Raw genomic sequence first — 21349 nt, 5'->3', positions numbered from 1 at the left:
AATCGGGACGCCTGGCAACGCTGCTCAACACCCACATGTACACCACTGGTTTACATTATCTAACATTATTTATAGGTAATTATTATGGAATTGCAGTGGAAATTGTAAATTACGCAAAAGCACTTAGGTATTCTGAATTCAACATTTATTATTTACAATAGTACCTAGATACCTACCTCTAAGGTAAGGGGGTCAATTTTGATGATTCGATCAATGGAAGTTTTATAACGCACGATCCTAGGAAAGCGCAATTATCATTCCTATTAGGTACTATAGGTATCTATGCATTTTTATGGAGGGATACAATATGATACATTTGATGCCTTTTCTGTAATACTATTATACCTACGTCCTCTAGCATTGCGTTGGTGTCACGTTGCTACTCCAATCAGTCAGCGTTATCCGAGAGAGAACCGAATCGATAGCACAATTTGTACCAGGAGAAAACTTCCCTAAGCTCGATACGTTGACCTTTACAAAAATACCTATGTACTTAGTCTAAACCGGTCTATTGATAGTGCCTGCGAGGGATCCACATACGTCATTGGCGACAATAAGTTCACCCGTGATTCCTCGAGTTGTGTCATCGCATTCATCGCTCGCATTTAGTCTAATAAAACCATATTCTTTAGAATGAAAAGGTCCCCCCGGCCGTGCTCGAGAAGAATAGGGAATCTTAAAATGGCCAGCGTTGAGAGTAGTGGTAGACGGCGCAGGCGCGACCTCTGACAGGGATGCAGCCGCGCAAGAGAACAGGACAAACGAACTCAGGATGGCCCCTCTTTGGGACAGCTCTGCGGCAAAATCTAACCCGAGCACAGCTGCTGACGAATAATGTACAGGAGGGCGATGCGTCAGCCGGCTGGAGCGCGCAAATAAAAAAAGACTCGCTGCGTGTGTTAATCTCCTCTCTGCAGAGCACACACACAACAGAATGTAGACGCTAGGTACTTTAATACGAAGAATCGCGACTTCCGCCAACCTTTCCAACAGCCGGTCAAAGAATGGTTATTTTTTCTAAGCCTGCTTTTATTATATTGCGGTCTTCTATTACGACGTAGGTCGTAGAATGTATCTGTTCAAATGGAAGGATTTAAAAATTGAAGATTAATTTTATCAATTACTAGGTATTAAATCTATGGTAGTACCTACATAAGCTATCTGCTTCCAATCCACATACCTACATTGAAATTGCCATAGTAATTTGGGTGTGTACCCAGTGCCGATTTTCTTTGACACAAATGACGCTACAGATGCGTCAGAAAATTCAAAAGTGGGCCTCTAAACCAGGCATAACATGTTTTTTTTAATAAGTAGGTACCTACTACTTAATATAATTATATCGATTTAGATTTCAAGACTAACCACGCCCACGATGTCTGAGCGGCTAATGTCGTAGTCTAAGTTTCGAATCCTGGGTCTGACATTCGCAATTCGCAAAACAATTTTGGTAGGTATCTAATGAAGTAACAAGGTTTTAACGTGAAATATTTAAAAATAAATCAAGTAAGTAATCCAGTTATCAGTAATGAACGTCACCGCTTACTATGCAGGTAGGTACCTACTGTTAATTTTTTTTCTGTCAATGCGTTAAAATTTTGCACGATGACGTTAATAGTTATTATTTATTACAATAGGTACTATTTATTGTTAACTCTGTGTTTATTGACCTACCTGATGGCTTTTGGCAAAAGATAATATGTTAAAACAACCATTCCATCCAAATTTTCGCCTGCGCCGCTTATACACTACTTATAGGGTTTAAGACCAAAACTAGTAAGATGCTTAGCCTCGGTATGTCACTGCCTACTTTTTGCACGTATATTTTGTAATTTTCCTATCTGGCATCGACCCAGGTAGGTAGAGGTTTCTAAAGATACTAGAAAATGACCAGAAGGTTCCGCCAAACAAAAAGGTTGAGAATCACTGAAAGGGATTCCGCGTTTGAAATTAAAGCCGACCTAGTCAAGTCCAGACCAAGAACATCTATCTGTACATGAACAATGTTTTCCATCCATGGTGTAATACTGTAATACAACAATATTATTCATGATTTTAAACCACGTTTTTCTTAGCTCGTATTCTTGTTTGTCCGGTGGTTGTTTATCCAATACAAATCTTGCAATCGATTTTTAACTAACTTCCCGACTAGGTAGACATTTGAAACTTTTAGAATATATTAACAAGATGCCAATGCATTATTTTAATACTTTTAGCCGTCTTTTTCAGTTAATTCTGTTTTGTATGAAAAGTTATTTCGGAAGAAATCCGTAATCCAATCCACTATTATTGGTTGCTAAGGGGTGGTCCTAGCAACTAAATTATTAATATATACGTGCGTTACTGTGGAAATCAAAATGACATAAGTATCAGTATTATATATAAGTATAATATATTTGTTTGTTGCAAAATAGCAAAAAAAGGATTTGTTGACAATTGCCTTATTTGTCCTAAATTATTAATACATAGAATTGTCAAGTTTATATGATTCAACAGAAAATTTAAAAAACGTGGTAAGTATATAAAAAGTTCTTTTTGTCTTGTACTTAATTATTTTGTATCAACGTTCTCTCAAATCTGATACAACTTTCGAACAGTTTATAGGTATACAGTGTTCATTTGTTCGCAAACCTATGTATCTTGGTTTGGACTAGGCATGTATGGATAAAGCAATTTAAACTTAATTTTCTTGTTCCTATTGTGTTTTACGTAGTTCTGTAGTATAAGTTAAATCGGCATCTGATGTATCAATTTGACCGCACCCCTAGTAAAATACCCACAACATGGTCGTGTGAGAATAAAATTATGAATAGGTACCAGTGGCGAAGGGCGGAGGTAGGCTGTTAAGATCTGATATAAATAGTGCACGATAAACTTATTATTATTATGCTTATTTGTTTTCGTTGAATTAAGAATAGGTACATATTACAAATGGTGTTAGTTTTTTTAAATTCATTAAGCCCTGACTTCGCCAAACCATAATCGATAAAAAATATTCTTTAGTCTATAAAATATCTAAAATTATGTATTGTTATTGCATAATTTTAAATATTTTATAGATAAACATACATTTTTTGACTATATACTATATATGGTACGTACAAGATATAATGGTATGGCTATAATAAATGTAGTACTTAGTTTATTTTTTTTGTGTACGAAGTACCTACCCACATCTGTTTGACCTTTGAGTGGTTATTTCATGGGCGAATTTTATGTTGGTCTTACAGTTTTTGTGATGCTTTGAGTAATATTTTATACTCCGTTTGTAAGAAATACGCATTATTTCTATAATTTAATAATTTGTGAGTAATAAGTTTTGATGCTCATATTAAATCTTTTGACGAATAAATTGTGTCACCAAAGTTCGTCGCTGCTTTACTGGGGGTGCTGGACTTACGAAACACGAGCCCCCAGATGAGAAGCTAGCTGCTAGTGCCTTACGCAATGGAATACGACGGCCGCCGATTGCATAATATAGAATGCTTGTCTGCATATTGACCGTATCGATTACTGGATTAATTTTATGCACCATTACTCAACGGCGAACTCCTGCAATGGACACCCAACAACATAGTTATCTTATGTACTAAAACTAAACCAATAACGTTTATAACCTACTTAACTGATACCAGTGACGTCCCGTCCCGTAGGGGTAGGCAGATTGAGCGTCGCTTGGGGGCGGCAGTTACCCGAACGGCGGCAAATCGAGGAGAATAATTTGGTATATATAGAAATAGCTAAGTAAGCTGACTACCTACTAAAGAACGAGGATAATCTTTATTTTTAAAAAATCAGCTCATTGGTTGGAAACAGAATGTATTAAGTAATAAAAGGTTTAACAGGACTGTATTTTTTTGTCAGGGTCGCGATGTCTAGTTTACTTTCGTTGCCCTTCGATGTACTTGGTGACCAGAAACGACACGAGCGCGGATGACAAAAAATAGGGCGGCATTATGGCCCTGCGCAGAGGCGGCATTTTGTCTAGGGACGTCACTGACTGATACCAATATACGACTCAGACCTGTCCCAAGGAATACAGTCGCCCCTTTGTGAAATCCTAAATGGCACCGCCACCCCCAATCATAAAGTGAAACCTATTAATTACAATTTTTTTTGTTATTCAGAACCATCTTTTCGTATATAATAATATGTATATTTAGTACGTCTATAAATCGTTGATCTGTGTGGCGGGGGTCGTATCTTAGTCGGTTATATACGTGAAACATTTTTATTTTAAATGCTCAATGAAATATTAGGTACAATATAAATACCTAGTGGCATCACATGAGGCGTGAGGCAGGCCATGCGCTGCTTCGGAGCGGCAAATTAAGGAATAAAATAGTACTTGCTATCATTACAATTTTTGAAAGCAGTGGGGGGTTTAAATTAAGCGGGCGATGCGGTCGCTTCGTTAGAAAGTACCTACATCTTAGTTCAAGCTTAAGGCTTTCAAACTTGTCAGTGCCACAAACCTCCACTCACCTAAAACCATTGCTGCGCCAGAGTAAGCGACTTAGAAATACTCCAGTCCTTAGTCGATGATCTAGGAAGGTACTTAATTTTTTTCAAAAGTTTTGTTGCATTTGTCAATTTAAGATCGTAAATAGGTATGTATGCACATAGAAAGTTTGCAAACAATTTGAAACTAAAAACGAAAGGGGCGGCAACAGATACCTACCTAGATGTTTGGCGCATTCTTTTCTATTACCTACTTATAGTTTTATGGCAACTTTGTTGATTTTTATTAAGATTTCGTTTGGTATGATGACTCTGTAGAGGTGATCATCACTCCTTGAAACTTAATAATCTGTTGAAAAAACATAATGATTTTGGTCTATTAATTCGGCCGCCTTCATGCAAGGCACATTCTGCACGTATAAATAGGGCGGGTCTGAGAACAGTGTCTAGCGGTAGAGGTAAAAGAATGTTTGGAAGCCCTAAGAGTTAAACTAGGTAGCTTTAGAATGTACATCAGAATGAGACTCGGGCTCAAAGCCCAGGTGAGAGCTAAACTTGTGGAAAACAGAAAACGGGGTATACCCCCTAGGGACTGGGCGAACATCTTTGATGTTATAAAATGATCCACACAAGATCATAATCTCAAGCCGAACATCCCGCTAAAGGATGAACTTTTTGTTTGTTGGACCCATAAGGACAATATTCGGAAGAGGGTTTTTCTTAACTGTTTTCCCTCGAAAGACTTGTTTGAAAAGCGAAGGTAAATGTAAATTCAACAGCTCAATACTTAGCTAGATTACATGCGGGAAAGGGCATTAATGTACTTACAAGACCCAACCCTAGAAATAATAGTCAGGAAACCGAGGTCTGCCTCTCAGACCTCACAAGGTTTCAGTTAGAAGAAAAGGTAGGAGAAAAAAAAAAAAAAAAAAAAAACAGTGAGAACTCACAATACCATGCATAATGTCACGTAGGTCGTAGACGGCTTCATGGAAACATCCTGCTTTTGATAATAATATTATGTGTTCCTCCTCTTCCTCTTTTTTTTTTTACTAAGGATTCCAAAGACCACATGTTAGAGTTAGGGCTGACGAAGTAGCATTGGTGTTTCGATGCGCGGCTATATTGTTAATGATAACTACCTATTTAAAAAATATATATTTAAGAACTTATTTATTTTATCCTGTATGTACCCATATATTTAATAATTAAATACGGACTGTCTAATTTTAGGTTTTATAATTATTTAACGTGATAGAAACCGCCAATTTAACATTACATTGTAGGTACCAACTGTAGGTACAAATTATTATATAAGTACCTATATCACGAATAATGATCATACCTATAGGTATGAGATTATGGTAAACGTGATAGAGGATCTCAGACATAATTCACACACAGGCTGTCTGTGTGGTAAGAGAAATTTTCACAATAAATTTAAACAATATTATTTATGATTTTCCCACTGCCCTGTTCTGCGTAGGACGTAGGTACATATTATAGATATATAGGTAAGTAGCCGTTCCAACTAATGACTACTTAAACTATCGACCTTCTTTGGCAGAGATAGCCATAGATAATAAAAAATGTAATTTATGTTAATGCATAACTGCCAACATTACGTTTTATATTGCGTTCCATATTTGAACGGTTTTTAAGACTTTCTCCTGTTTTCGGCTCATCGGTTACAGAAGTTATGTAGTATCTGATTTTGTCCGTCTGTATGTAGAAAGAAACAAGTAAATAATAATTACTAATCTTGTGAGTGACATAGAGATTTAAAAAATAATAAGAAGGTACCTACCCACATAATGTAATATATTATTTTAACATTTATTTGTATGTTGAAACCGTAGAGTGTGATGGACATCTAAAACATATATTGACATCATTGACATATTATAATTGCAGTGAGTACATAGTAGTCGCAATCCAATTTTCCTTGTTCTACCGATTTAATAATATTATAAACAGGCTCCTTTATTAAATTTCATTATGCTGGCATGTTGTGCAATAAAATGTCTGTCACAACAGTTTTCTTCCTTCCAGCAGTTTTCCCTTGAACAGAAACCATCATTCATCTGTCAAGTGGGTAAATGTCTACAATGGCATCAATGCAGTGGCGTAGCCTTGAGAACCATTACGCAACACGCAGTGTAATTAATTCACTCTAAATACCAAAATGTTGACTTGTGGTACAGTGGCGTAATTATTTAGTTATGTCGGAAACTTAATGATTTAAAAGAACCCGGAAAATCGGGTAATAAAATAATCCCCGCTGTTCCATGAGATTTTGCCAAAAACTTGCGAAAACAGTAGATAGGTACAGTTTATCATATTTTTAATAATCGGGATATAAATTTGACATTATTAAGATTTTCATGTAAACAAAGCATTTTGAAAAGTTTGCTTCGTTAGATATTCGCGTGATAGTTTGTATGTTATCGAAGAAGTTTATTTATATGTCAAAAAACAATGACAGTATTATGTATATTACGCATAATATGGTACACAAGGTTTGTAACCAGTAAGCTAGACGTAAAGTGAAAATGTGTATTACCCTTGTCAAACGTTACGTGTCAGCCAAGTACGGAATCCCCGAGATTTCATATGAACATATTTCGAAGTCTCATCCACTAAAAAAGATTTGTAAAGAAATGTTGATATGTTTGAATAACCGAGGTGTCCGGTCAATGGTAACGTTTCTTGTACTAATACTTTTAGTGTTTTTAGAGATATTGTAAGCAGTGAACTTTATTTCCAGAGTACTAATCCCAAGGTCGTTGGGGAAGTAATGGCAAAAATAAGTTAGTGTCCGAAAAATGCGTCGTAACTCTGTAAATTCCATGACGAAGTTACAATTATTTTTTGTCAGGGTAGTTTATAAGTAAGCAGCTATTTTTATTTCCATACTATGATACTTTTAATTTGTTTAATAGGTAGTAACACGACATGATAGTACTAAAATACTTGGAAAGTTAGTTAGGTATGTCGACAATAATAATATACCTAATAGATTTAGCGCGCGTGGCTCTGTTGTGCGGATTGTCGTCACTGACCGCCCCGCCGGCAGGTCGGGTCGGGAGGTGGGTCGAAGAAGATCAAAAGTGGATCGACGCTGCGCCGTTGTACCATCCTCGCCCGGTCGAGGTTAAAATTGGACGAGGCGCGCTTCGAGCGGGCTGCGCGGCTTGAGGTGTGGGCGGCGGCGGCGTCGGCGGGCGGACCCTTAGCAACGGCGGCCCGTGACGTCCTCGTCAGCTGCCGGCTGCGTCTGCTCCCGCTCTACGCCCGACCTAGGGTGCCCAATATTTCATTCCGCCGTTTAAGCCCATTAATTTATTTCCATTCACAGACGCCTAAATTTTGTGTTATTCAAACCCCACAACGGGATCGATTTGATTTGATAATAATGTAACCTTAACCGGTAACGTAACGTCACGTTGATACTATTATAGTCATAACGATGAATGATAGAAAATATGCACCACTACAAAAGTAATATGGTGGATGAAGGCCTCTCAAAACTGATTCAATTCTTCTCCATCTTGTTGCGTTGCATTGTGTATTATGTGGTAAGTGTATTTATTTATTGCCACAATATTATAATAATTTATGGAACAGCAGTTCAAGTTTAAATAAATGCATTTTGGTATATTATAAGAGTTAGGAGGTCGGGCCTTTGTAAAGATATTATTGCTTCCATATTATTTGCAAAATGTGCATTGCACGAGGGCGGCCGAGTTTTAAAGTCAGTTAAAATTCACACAAATATCTTCACAGCCGTTCGTAGAAGGTACATGGAAATGTTTTAAATGCATGTTAATTTTCCCGTAGGTACCTATTACGCAATGTCCGACGGTTTTACATAGGACTTTTAGATACTGAGGGATGGTCTCAGTTTCGGATGCAATACTGGTGCTTTAGTTAGAGTAGTTAGACGAAAGTAGCATAGTATTATTGGCCTTCGCGTTAAAAAAAATGTATGTGTATTTTAATCGTGGGGGGCGCGTGTTGTTTATTTCACACGGGGGCGACTGAGTGCTAAGAGGAAGACCTACATGAGTGTAGTTTTCTAAACCTTTTTATGATCAAATTCTTGAAAGAATCGTGATAGAAGAGCTGCGAAAACCTGACATGATTATTATTATGTTAATTGATATAGGTACATAGATCGATCTGTATATTTAACTTAATCTGAGACTGCATTTACTTAGGTGCCTACTTCGACCGTTGCTAGAATTACTAGATAGTATATTATGTCAACACCACGGCCCCCACATCCTGAAGCGGGTCCCCAGGCTAGGATGTTTAGCCCCCCCTACCTATCGGTAATGGTAAAGTCAGTGTAACGCGCTGCAGTAGCGTTATCCAAATTTAATGGTGTATTTTTAGCAATTTTTTATATTTTTAATATGTACTTGCATCCATTTGAATTATGGAGTTGTTGAGTATAGAAACACAGTAAAAAATTGCATCGTACAACCTACAAATAGTCTTAATTATTAATAGCATCAAAGGAAAATAGTTCCGCAGACGACTTTTTTTACCATTAGAGCAAATTTGTGATCTGTGTTTATCTCGGTATGGTCGGCTCGTCACGCCGGGCCCTTCCTGAGCCCGGGCCCCCCGGCTAGAGCCCTGTCAGCCCCCCCATTGTGGGGGCCATGGTCAACACCGTGTTCGTCGTATATTTTTTCATGTAAAAATATCAAGGTACATATTTATTACCTAGTTTGGTTTCAGTGACAGCAACCATCACATTAGGTAAAATATACCTAAAATCATATAAATTTAGGTTTTAGGTACATAATGTATGACAACATTTCATAACTATGTTAATAGGGCTGAATCAGTGGCGGGCTTAAGGACGTGGAGGCCCGATGAACTGATTTTGAGGCGGGCCCCCCACGATAAAAAATAAAATGAAAACCATAAATTCCATCTCTAAAAATAATTATTATCGAAGATCACAGTGACGAGGGACACATGATTAATAACATTAGTGGTTTATCTGTTTGATTGGTTATGTTATGAACACCTTTGATGTTAGTTGCAATCAATGACATATTTTGGTTGCAATGATTTTGTTGCTTTGGGTAACATTTTGGTACTTATAATAATAATTGTGTCACTGTTTTCAGGCCCCTTTTAAATATTTTGACGAATCAATTGGTTCATATTATATATCAATAAAAATCGCTGCTGCTAACGTACCTGCTGTTGGCGATTTTGCGTGATTGTTGTTTGAAAACATGTTATTGGTTTCATCAATGCAAGGTGTATTATCTCAGTGCTGCACCGACAGAATCATTTTGCTGCACATTAATTTGTGATGCTTAATGACCTGCGGCTAGTATTAGTAACCGTTTGCGTTTACCAACTTTACCTTCGTATATTTAGGTTGCATCTTCATAAATTTAGACGACGGTCTCCTTTGACATTAATTTCTTTTGAGGTCTGCGTTTAAAGAATCGGTCAAAGCAATCCGAAGAGTGGAAGATGGCACCGAGGCCCCAGGGTGAGGCACCCTACCTGCTGCTAATATCGATTGGTCGGCTGTGCTCAGCGGCGGTGCTCGGCGCTCGCTAGTCGCTGCCGTCGAGAGTGCCGACGCCCGCGGAGGGGTCGACCTGCCCCCGCCCCCGCCCCGCGGCCGCCCTTCGACCGCTTCGCTCGGCGTCCTGTGCGTGTGGCCGGAGTGGCATGCGACGCCGTGCCAGTGCCGCGCTGCATTTTTTGGCAACTCGGAGATGCGATGCGTCGCACCGGGGATCGGCCGAGGCGAGGTCGGGCGATATCGATTTTGAAGACGCCCACGCAGATTCTTCACACATGTGTGCGGATTTACACATCCACAATAAACCACCGATACCATGGGATTTATTTGCCCTCGCGCGAAGCTTGGTTTAGGTATTTTGCGGTACTTTTAGGGGCGTACCTACCGATTAGTTTGATAGTTCCTTTCTATTCATTTTTTTTAAACATTACCTATCTAAGTATTTATCATGATACCTATATGTTTACCTAGATGAATGCCTAATACTTAGTCCCTCCTATGGCCCCCACACCCTGAAGCAGGCACAGAGGATAGGATTTTTGGCGGGTCCCCTTACCTATCGCTAAGGTTAAAAGCAGTGTGACGCTATACAGTAACGTTTTCAAAATGGTGTTTACAGTAAAATTAAGGCTATACTTCGGCTGAGGCATGGTCTAAAAAGATCGTGACTATGCGACGCGCGGATTGTCCAAATGACGCGTGCCGAACAAAACATAATTTGTCATAAAAATTCAACATGCAATTCAACGTGTAATGTTATGTTTATTGTTATATTATTAATAATAATAATATATTCATTGACATGTTTTCTTTTTCAAGTAAGTACCTACATGCGTAACATTTTTTAGTTTCGTTTACACGATATAAGAACATATTCCTCCGACGTCATCACAAAACAAATTGACGTGCTCACACCTCGACTACCGCTCTCTGATTGGCGACAAGTGCGAAATTTCGTCCCACCTATTGTTGAAAATTATTTGCCCTTTCACTTATACCTACTCTTAATGGTATTTAGTATATTTTTGTATTTTTTATTACCTATATCCACATGAATCATGGACTTGTCGAGTATCGACACACAATTAAAAATTGCATCGCACCACCACATACCTACTTAAAAATATTAACATTATTGAAGTATAATAACGTCCACAGGTGACCTTTTTTACTAAAAGCAAATTTGTGATGTGTGGTTATCTCACTTATCTGGTCGATTCGCAACGATGTCGGTTTTGTCCGATTCGGTTTTGCGTTCTGGCCAATTTGATTTGATTCGGAACAATATCGGGTCGTGTGTACAAATTGTCTGATGGGATAACTAAATTTGCTGGATGAGGTTCCCACGTGTCGAAACTTAATTGACAAAATATGGGAACCACTTTTTAACAAAATTGATCAACTGCAGTTGAGATCTTCTTTTGGGTCGACAATTCACTGACGCGCGGAAACTGCTTATGTATTTGGATTTGATTGCTGTGTGACGTGTGTCACAAAGTATATTATTATTTGTTTTAGTGTATGAATAATTAAGTATGATTCGAACCAGGTAAGTACTACTAACGAACTAAAAAAGGTCAGCATCCATATTTTTCTTTCCCGCTGCTAGCACGATCCCATTTTTATTTGTTTTCAATAAAAATAAGAGATATGAGTGCGTGTGTTCTGGTCAGGAAAAATGAATTGGCAAATTCAGATCGTCTGTAGGCAACATCCGATTTGGTCAGGTGACCATAGACTAAAATTTAATACCTTTGTTGTATATTGGGCCAAACAAATCGGACTGTCTGGAATAGGTCGTATCATTAATTTAATTCTACAAAAAAAGAAAGACTTGGGATTCATGAATACGATTTCAAGATAGTTACATCATTACCCACCCTAGGAGCAGCGCTCGGAATGGAGCGGAACGCCCCGGAGCGCCGTTCCTGTTCGTGGGATATCCAAGGATGGCGTTCCTGTTCGTTAAAACCTCGAAAATGGCGTACCGGTTCGTAAAATGTCCGACGGACAGCGAGTCGTCTAGTAAAATCCTCAAGCGTCATACTTAATATTATTACGTTCCAGGTTGGATTTAAAATTTACGAAAATGAATTGATAGGTACAAAGGTACAAAAACATAAATATTTTTTTTTATTAAAAAATAATTTTACTGGTTTAGAACCACTGAATTTTCTATGACCCGTACATAATGTACTTAAGTTTTTTTGAAATAGTGATAGAGTAAAATGTAAGACAACGTATTTTAGAACTAACCTTTTTCAAGACAATACTGTTTTCAACGAATTTGGCATTGAATGCACTAATAGACAGACCCGTTTGCGTCAATGGTGATAAAACAATAAAATTGTATACAAAGAAATGCACTGGGTAAGATTTATTGCATTGTCGCACGCACGTATGGGACAATAATTATTTTGAAAAAAAAAAGGTTTTTATGGTTGTAAGGAAAGGTGGAAGCTATTTTACATTGGAATGTAGATTTACTGTAGTATTAATTTATAAAACGAGAAACTATTTTTTTTCAATTTCATACATATTATTTTAATACAGTTAAGGTTAAGGTACATGCCTAAATATAGTGAGTTAATAACGTAATAGTTATAATGCACACTGGAACTTTTAAATTTTTAAATGAAACACATTAAATACATATATTATCTTTACTGTATAAATGACATAATTAATTTGTTAAATATTGCACATAAAGAACATAGTAAAAATAGTGTGAATAAAACTACGTGCCCTACCTAAGTATCTACCGAGATAGGTATACTATATCTGTCCTACCGAGGGTTGAAATTCTTGAGCACGTTTATGATCAATACGGCAGTAGTAGGCAATTGTTTTTTGTAATGAAACTTTAAATTTTGTATCGAGGCAACCATAATTGACCGAATTGTCCATTTATCATATTATTATGTTAACGAAATTTACATGGGTTTGACGCGTTCATAGTTTTTGTATTTCATAATGCAATCGGGGTCGTTCATTGGTCGTTTATCAATATTAAGTTGTATGCAGCCAATGATAAGCGTTTTCATCAGAGGAAGCGACAAAGTTAGACTCTTTATTTTTCCAAATTTAATCATTTTAAGTTGTGTATTTTGGTTTCCCATTACCTAACCGGTAACTCCTATGCTTTGCTGCTCTACACTAATTTATTTTTTATATTTCTTACATTATTGATGAATTGATAAAGTTCAGCGGAAATACTTTGCAGTGAAAAACTAAGTAGGTACCGAGAGAGATGGAATAAAATAAGGTAGGCCTTCATCTAGCACTGGATCGACCAAGGTTGATGGGTTGGGTTCTAAATAATTATTATTGCATACATGAAAAAACCTAACTATTGCAGCTGCTTTGCTAAATTTTTAAATTTCCGAAAAACTTGTGCTCTGACAACGTTTAAAAACTCTTTGTAGGTACAGTCATGCTTTTCCGTGTGACCAGAATGTACGTATTCGCTGTTTTACCTACCTACTCAACGTTACGGAATCGCCAGATAATAATTATTTATCGTAATCTATTATAATATTTTACATTGAGTGACAAAAAAAAAATCATTACCTCATATATTTTTATTGTTTTAATTTTATATGGATATTTTTCGGGTTGAATGAACTGTGTCTTTGATGGTTAAATATTTAAATAAATCAATCAGAATCCAATGGGATAAATATATGAAAAATTTCCCTGTATATAACAATTTCTATAACATTGGAAACCTATTAGAATAAATTATCCTACATGTCCACATGATGTAAATATTTTTTTTCTAATAATATGTACCTGTACTTCTGAGGTTGTTTAAAATGATTCATATTTAATAGAGAATGCTACATTTGTAAATCTTGCGTATTACATATTTTTTTTAATTAATTTATTAAAAACCATGCCCTTGCTTTTTCGTATACGATGGATTTTAATTTGATTAAAAAATAGTTTACCTTAATCAAAATATTTCGAATTTACGAAAAATCAGAGCTTTGAAAAAAGCCGCATGTATTTTGTTTAAGCCGAAGTTTCTTCACTCATATTTCTATCCACTCTTAGTTGCATATTTTTATTCAAACTGCTAACGAAGCCAATGGGAAATTGTGATTAGTTTGTCTATTATTTCATGTATTTTAATAATGTTTCCCACTCCAATTAGATTCATATACGTTTAGTTATTTATATTTGTATAATTATTAATGTATTTTTAAGAAAACGATTTCGTAAACTAAAATGACTCTATATTTGTGTGTTACCACTAATTGTTATAGCCGATAGCGTATTGGGCGAAGATGATGATGAAAAAAGTACATCATGTAAAACTAAAAGTTATTTTTATGTTACAGATATTATTATATCTAATATCACACATTTTTGGAAAATTGTCGAGCGTTCCTGTTCGTGAAATTTTCCATTTCGAGGACTGCCTAGGAGGGCCGTTATCTGGGGAACTCCTGAAAATCACTAATCTCAACTTATAAAAAAATATTTCGTTACAATAAGTATGATAGGTATTGCAATTTCGCATGATTGCCGACCCGTAATTTTTTCATTGTACCTACTTATATTAAGTAAAATGACCTATAATTAGGTACAGAGGTGTATCTACTGGTATTTTATCATTTTTCGATAGGTACGTTAAGTACCTGTACTTTTTACACCGATCCTACCTCGTCAAATTTTATGCTCTGAGTGGATTTATATTATATAAATATTTTTATTTAAAGTGACCTACCCTAACACGTCATGATTGAGTAGGGTTGGCGATTCATTTCTTCGCAGCTGGGCCGGGATCAATAATTTGAGTCAATCAAAAAAACTGATTACTGTACGAAAATTTCAACCCGCATTTGGTAGGTACCTACTTACCTACCTACCATTTACTGGCTTAATAAAATGTCGGTTTTCACCGACATAATAATATCTGCCGTTAGTATCTGAGGGCAATACCTACCAGAAAATTAGATAGGTACTAACTAACAAAAATATTAGATAAGAATTGGGTGAGCGATAGGCTTGTGCGCAGTCTATTTACGTGCAAACGTTAATGTCGACGTCAACAAAAACTACCGGCTATCTGAAGCGGGACATAGGTCACAGGGTTGCCCCGTATATACCTATGTCTTCGTAAAATAGGGACAAGATACCGAAAACCGGGGAGTGGGTCAATTCTAAGCCAGGGCTTAGCGGTTGAACAAAGGTAGGTTATGCCAGCGCTCCATTGGCGAGCCAAAAGTCCGAGGACAATAAATCGTCCGATTTGTCTATGCCCTGCTACTGATCAATGAACGAATAAAAAAGTCGAGCTGTCAAAAGTCGAAAATTGCGATTATCGTAATGTCTTCTGATAACCCTATAATTTTGTGTTATTTATATGTAGACTTGCGTAAAATAATATAGCAGTGAAAACAACACAAGATTTACGTTTTCTTTTATGAATTTCATAAATACAAATAAAAAAATAATTGGTAAATCTCTCATTTTATAATGTGTAAATTAACAAATAAATCAATGAAAATGTTTAAAACAATTACAGATTTTTTTGCGGTCCGAATGATTGCGTATTAATGTCAAATCGAATTTGCATTGCGATCGACGGACGAAGTCTGGCAACTCGGAGGTAAAATATCAAACATGTTTGAAATCCAACGAGCCTGGTCTGCGGATTAAAAAGTCCGCAGACCTGGGGTGCTCCACGCGAAAAAAAAGTCCGAAGACTGTAAATCGTCTGACTTGCGTGCCAATGGAGCGCCGGCATTAGGATGTCGGAGGCGTTAACCCTTCAATGCTAACGCCTCCGAAACCATCAGCGGTTTGGTTTCAGGTTCACAGACTACGCAAAAATGGTTCATGTTTATGTAAATATCGGAATTATAGAATAACCTGATGAAAATTTAAAACACAATCTTTTCGTTCGTCAAAAATATTTCTTCTGCGAAATACATAATATAAACTCCCTGTTCAAGGTCTTTGTGGCAAAAAATAACTGAGATTTTTTTGTGCAGGCAAAAATGGCGTCGCCGTCAATGGTGCAGAGGTCCGGCGACACGCTGATCGTTCGCAGCGTCGTCAGCGGGGACAGGCTCTTCATGGAGATGTCTACCGCCCCGGCCGGAAGTCTGCCCCTCGCGCCGATCGTTCCCGCCGCGAGGCCGCGCAGCCCGCCACCGCCGCTGCCTGACGACGACCAACGCGAGGACGTCGACTTGCCGCAGTGCAAAATCAAAAGAAACTATAATTGTCCCCATTGCAATTATTTTACGCAAAATCCCAGACATAACCTCACGCATCTTCGCGATGTGCACGACGAGAAAGTCAAAATATACGATTGCCCCAATTGCCTTTACGCTTCGAAGCATTTCCAAAAGTTACTGAGACACATGAAGATGGTGCACGGTAGCTGCGACGGAGTCGAGATGAACGGATCCCTCAAGCGGAAGCTGCTCGATCGCACCCTGCGGCGTGACGAGGCCGAGGCTGCGGAACGGGGGGAAGAGTCGCCCACAGTCGCTAGGGAAACTTCCAGTAAGACCGGCGAGGCTGTCCCTTCCGGGCCGCCGCCTCCGGCTCCTCCACGGGTCAACTGCTCCGTTTGTTCCTTCACCGCCGCCAATCAGAGTCAGCTGTCGAGACACGAGCGCAAGGAGCACACCAAGACCAAGTTTTTCCCTTGCTCTAAGTGCAACTACGTGACTCACATCAAAGCGAGATTCACAAAGCACGTCAAATATCACTCGATGCCGATGATCAAGTGCGAAGTCTGCGACTTTCGCACGCCGTACAAGTGGAATCTGGACAGGCACATGAAAAACCACGGCGGGACCGGAGCTTTCTGCTGTTCCGTGTGCAACTTTACGGCTGACATCAAACAGAGTCTGACTGTGCACGAGATGAATCACCACGTGCCGGCCGTGGGACAGGCTGGGGCAGCCGGAGCCCCTCCCGCGCCTGCCAGGCGACGCAATAAAGTCGGGGGCAGCGATGCGGCTCTGCTGGCTGCTCACTTCCCTGCGTCAATCGATGCGGTTGCTCTGTTCCCTCAAGATCAGGATGCCAGCACATGTGACTCCGCACAGGTACCTAATTATATAATTTCCTGTGTCAAATATCAACTTGCACAATGATTTCAATAGTAGTTGTATCTGAGACAACTATAAAAATTTCAATAAAATTGACGTATTAAAAGTTCAGCGTCTTTCTAATAAATTTTTTAATCAACAATTGATGACGTGTCGAATGATTGGATACAATCCCAATTGAAAAATTATCTCCTGCAATTAATTATCCATTTGACATGCTTCGGTGAAAGACTACAATTCCCACTAGGTACAAATAGTTTTTTTGTTTGTTTTCAGAGTGACCCTGCCGATCATACAAATATCGAAAATGGAAAGAATTACACAGACAATAATAACCCTAATATTGAAAACATTTTTTATGGAAATTTCACCAACGATCTGATGACAAATTTATTTTCAAAAACTAATTCCTCAATAGACAATGATTCCGCTACTCTAACGTCTATCCGGTCGAATGACACTCTTCAGATTAAAGAGGAAGGATACGGAATGAAGAAGACTCCTCGACCCATACCTAACCTGATTCCTCTCCATTTGCAGACCCCCGTGCAACCGCAAAAAATTAGTAATATTGGAAATGGACCCTTGAATTTGAGCAAGGGCGTGAACGATGCTTCATCAATGGACATTTCGGAAGTTAACTCGAAACTACAACATTCACCCTTATTTCAAAACTCGGTTATGGAAACAGCGTCTGATATGATATGCCAAGATGACAGTTTAGATCACGCCGCTTACGAACATTTATCTACGAGAGGCAGCGATGAATCTTCTCAACATTCCGTGCAGATATCATCAAAAAATATTTTCAAACGAAAGAACGCATCATTTTTTGATAAATTGAAAGAAAAGCTATTAACGACCACAGTCGAAAGCGGAAATCTCAGCTGCAAAGAATGCGGTCACCTTTCCAAATGTCTTTCAGAATATTCGGTCCATGAAAAAATGTGCACAAACGCTGAATCCAAAATAACCACTGCTAACTTTTCATCTTCCGGCTCGACGCGATGTCAGCACTGCCGGCACAGGTGCAAGTCCAGTTTAGATTTGGTGATTCACCTGCAGTCTTGTCTCAAAGCAGGAAAGGACAGAGAGTCGCCGATTGAGCAGTTTGAAAGTGAAAAAATCGAAATCCCATCACAGGTGGAGTCCGAAGAGGAGGCTTCTGTCGATGACCCGCAAGTGCCGCATCCCATGGAAAATGTCGTGTTTGTCTGGAACTCTATGCTAAATAATTCCAATTCTTTGACTTTTGACAACTGCTTAAATGGTAATAACGATGCATCTGAAGTAAACGATGACAATCTGGGATCGATCAAGAATATTTTCACGTCAACGCCCAACAGCAACGACGCTCCGGCCACGTCAGGAAATTCTCCCATGGGAAAAAAAGTATTCAAATGCCCCCATTGTACCTTCTGGGCTTCCACGGCTTCACGCTTTCACGTGCACATCGTTGGCCATTTGAATAAGAAACCGTTTGAATGCTCCTTCTGTTCGTACAGATCCAACTGGCGGTGGGATATAACTAAGCACATACGACTGAAGTCCGTCCGGGATCCCCAACACAGCAAAGCCAGGGTTCTGATGACTGATGAGACCGGCAGAAGAAACTATAGTAAATATAACAAGTACTTAACTTTAATGCACACTTCAGATTCTTCAGAAGTAAGCAAAAAGCACAAGGAGAACTATGGAATACTATCAAAAAGCATGTCTGACATGTCGGATACATCAAACATGGAGAAACCCATACCGCTGTCGGCCGAATTATCTATTCACATACCAAAAGAGACGACCATATCCGAACTACCGAATTCTGTGGAATCTATCTCTAGCAATGAAGGCATTAAGCTGTCAGATTTACCGGACAGTGCGTCGGCTGATAGGAAAACAAAAAAATCAATGTGGAAATGCAAGAAATGTAGTTACAGGTAACATTTTATTATACTGAATACCCACTATGAGGCATCTATTTCCAAACTTCCATAATATGTCCACAATTCAAGAGGTGAAGGACGTTTTTGTGTTTTAAACATTGTAAATGTAATGTCTGATTAAGATGTTAGTTTTTTTCATTGAATTGTATTTTCGAATTAGTAAATTATCGGTTTCTGTAAGACATAAAGTTTTTAAACCTTACTATCTAGAATTTTGATAATCAAGTTATAGACATTTTTGTGCTTACATGGCAGTTTTATGTCTCTCCTGTAAAATCTAAATTTTGTCACAAGAGAGATTTTAATAGCTCTACTACGATATAGAATATGTACATATTTTTTGTAAGATTTTGACTGTGGACTTTAGAAGTTGATGCTGCAATTATAAAATGTTAATTATTTGGCTATAGTGCAAAATTTCATTCAATACAAGAATATTTAGTTAATCAGCAAAAAATTCAATACAGTATTTTGCTAGCAAGGAAAAATTATTATTTTAAAATTAGTTACAAAATAAATTTCCACAGTGAAACGTGTTATTCAGTCTGTGAAACTCCTTATTATTATTTTAAACAGAGAGTGATAGAAATTTGATCCTCACTATTTATTACAAGCATTAATTATATATGAAATGGGCATAATATGCTCCTCTGACACATAATAATATGTAATAATAAATATTGTGATTTGTTTTATGCAGGCATTCATCAAAGGAGGCACTTCTGATTCATGTGCGAAAGCACTCCAAATCCAACAACAACATGTCTTATGTTGACCAAAAGGTTGATGGGCACGAGAGTACCGAAATAATAATGCCCACAGTAGACGTGTCAGGAGGTGTCTCGTACAGGTGTGGCCATTGCAACCAGGTATCCAATTGGAAGCATGTTATCCAGGTATCTACTATCGTCTGACTAACACAATAATCGTATTTATTTTAATTTAATCAAATACTCCGCAACCGCAATCTATTAATTCATAAAAGAATAATTCTGTATGCTGAAGAAAAAAAAGCGATAAGTCTAAAATATCTGAAGACCACAAGCAAATATCTTCCAAGTCCAGTTTTTGTATAAAATTAACTGTTTATGCCATGTTGTGGAGAATTTCTTCGTATTTTTCTGTGTAAAAACATTTTCGGAAAAATAAATCTGTGTTATAAAAACGTATTTCTAATAAAGGTGGTATGTAATATGTATTGTATTTTTGTCAATTGAGTAAAATTTTCAAATAAATGGTAGTGTTTATTAACCATATTTGTATGTGAAATAATTATAAAAATCGTTTTAATTATATATAATTATAATATTATATATAATTATAAATTATAGTGAAAGATTAATTTTAACAATTATTCAGAATTTGAAACTTTAAAAATCGATTTACTCGATTTACCTACAGATGTGACATAGAATGATATTTGCTTGTGGTCTTCATCTACTTTTCATGAAAGCCAAAAGAAGATTGATTTTGGGACCACTTCTGGGTGGTATTTAGTGATTTAAAGGTGTTGATTCAACTCATCCTTTTTCTCATTTATGCATACAGTGAGTTATCGACTTACGACCACCATGATTTACGACGAATGAAAAAAATCCGTTTTTTTTAGTTTTTGTCACCCCGCGTGGTTTGCTCACAGTTTAAATTCGTAGTTTTATTTTGTTTTTACATAATTTATCTGTGATTTTTTACTCCCAAAATAGCTTAAAAGTGATAAAAATAAGAGAAATAAATCAAAAAATTATTCTTAAGATTTGAAAAAGAAGCAGGGTGACAACTTGACTGTAACTAAAATTTGAATGCAAACTCCGGCTGGTTTGAAAGAATTAAAAAACTTGAAAGCTATCATAATCTGAATATACATTCAAATAGAAGTTAAGTGCATGCCCGGCTTTAAACCATGTAAAGATTGTGTAAACCTTTTGTTGGGTGGAAATGTCGCCGGTTATAAACTGAAGTCATTTTTGATTTATCATTCTAAAAATCCAAAAGCCTGCAAGGGAATCGTTAAGTCTACTTTACCACTACATTATCGTTGGAATAAAAAGGCATTGATAACACAATGCCTTTTTCAAAACTGGTTTTACAGCTGTTTCATTCCAGAACTAAAGAAGTATTATGGTAAAAAATATAGCTTTTAAAATGTAATAAATAGCGCTAAAAGAACTAGGTGAACTTGAAAAACCGTCCAAAAAATTTGTGCTAAAAAACATGGCTGCAACTTTTAGCCAAATCAATGATGCAATTCAAAAATTTGAAAATATGGACTCAGACATCGATAGATCTTCGAAGGTACGCCGCCTCATTCG

At 37.4% G+C, this 21349-nt stretch overlaps 2 protein-coding genes across 5 annotated transcripts in view; one reads left to right on the top strand and one right to left on the bottom strand.

The window, feature by feature from the left end:
- The window catches only part of LOC147066170 (uncharacterized), a 43544-nt gene that overhangs the window by 5910 nt on the left and 16285 nt on the right, over positions 1-21349 (bottom strand). The window lies entirely within an intron of this gene.
- The window catches only part of LOC147066171 (uncharacterized), a 63227-nt gene that overhangs the window by 37780 nt on the left and 4098 nt on the right, over positions 1-21349 (top strand). For 2 of the 4 annotated variants that reach the window (XM_085955842.1, XM_085955843.1), the window contains exons 2-4: positions 16027-17097; positions 17377-19034; positions 19741-19936. In XM_085955842.1, coding sequence (XP_085811968.1) covers positions 16033-17097; positions 17377-19034; positions 19741-19936 — 2919 coding nt within the window. In that variant the 5' untranslated portion in view covers positions 16027-16032. The remainder of the gene's footprint in view (positions 1-16026; positions 17098-17376; positions 19035-19740; positions 19937-21349) is intronic. The other 2 variants (XM_085955845.1, XM_085955846.1) reach the window with 1 other exon arrangement.

Source organism: Rhyacophila brunnea, unplaced genomic scaffold (assembly GCF_057557595.1).
Source record: "Rhyacophila brunnea isolate RB1 unplaced genomic scaffold, BYU_Rbru_1.0 scaffold_5, whole genome shotgun sequence".
In the NCBI taxonomy this organism is placed as follows: Eukaryota; Metazoa; Arthropoda; class Insecta; order Trichoptera; family Rhyacophilidae; genus Rhyacophila; species Rhyacophila brunnea.
Note: the sequence above shows the minus strand (reverse complement) of the source record. Positions and strands in the feature narration are given on the sequence as shown.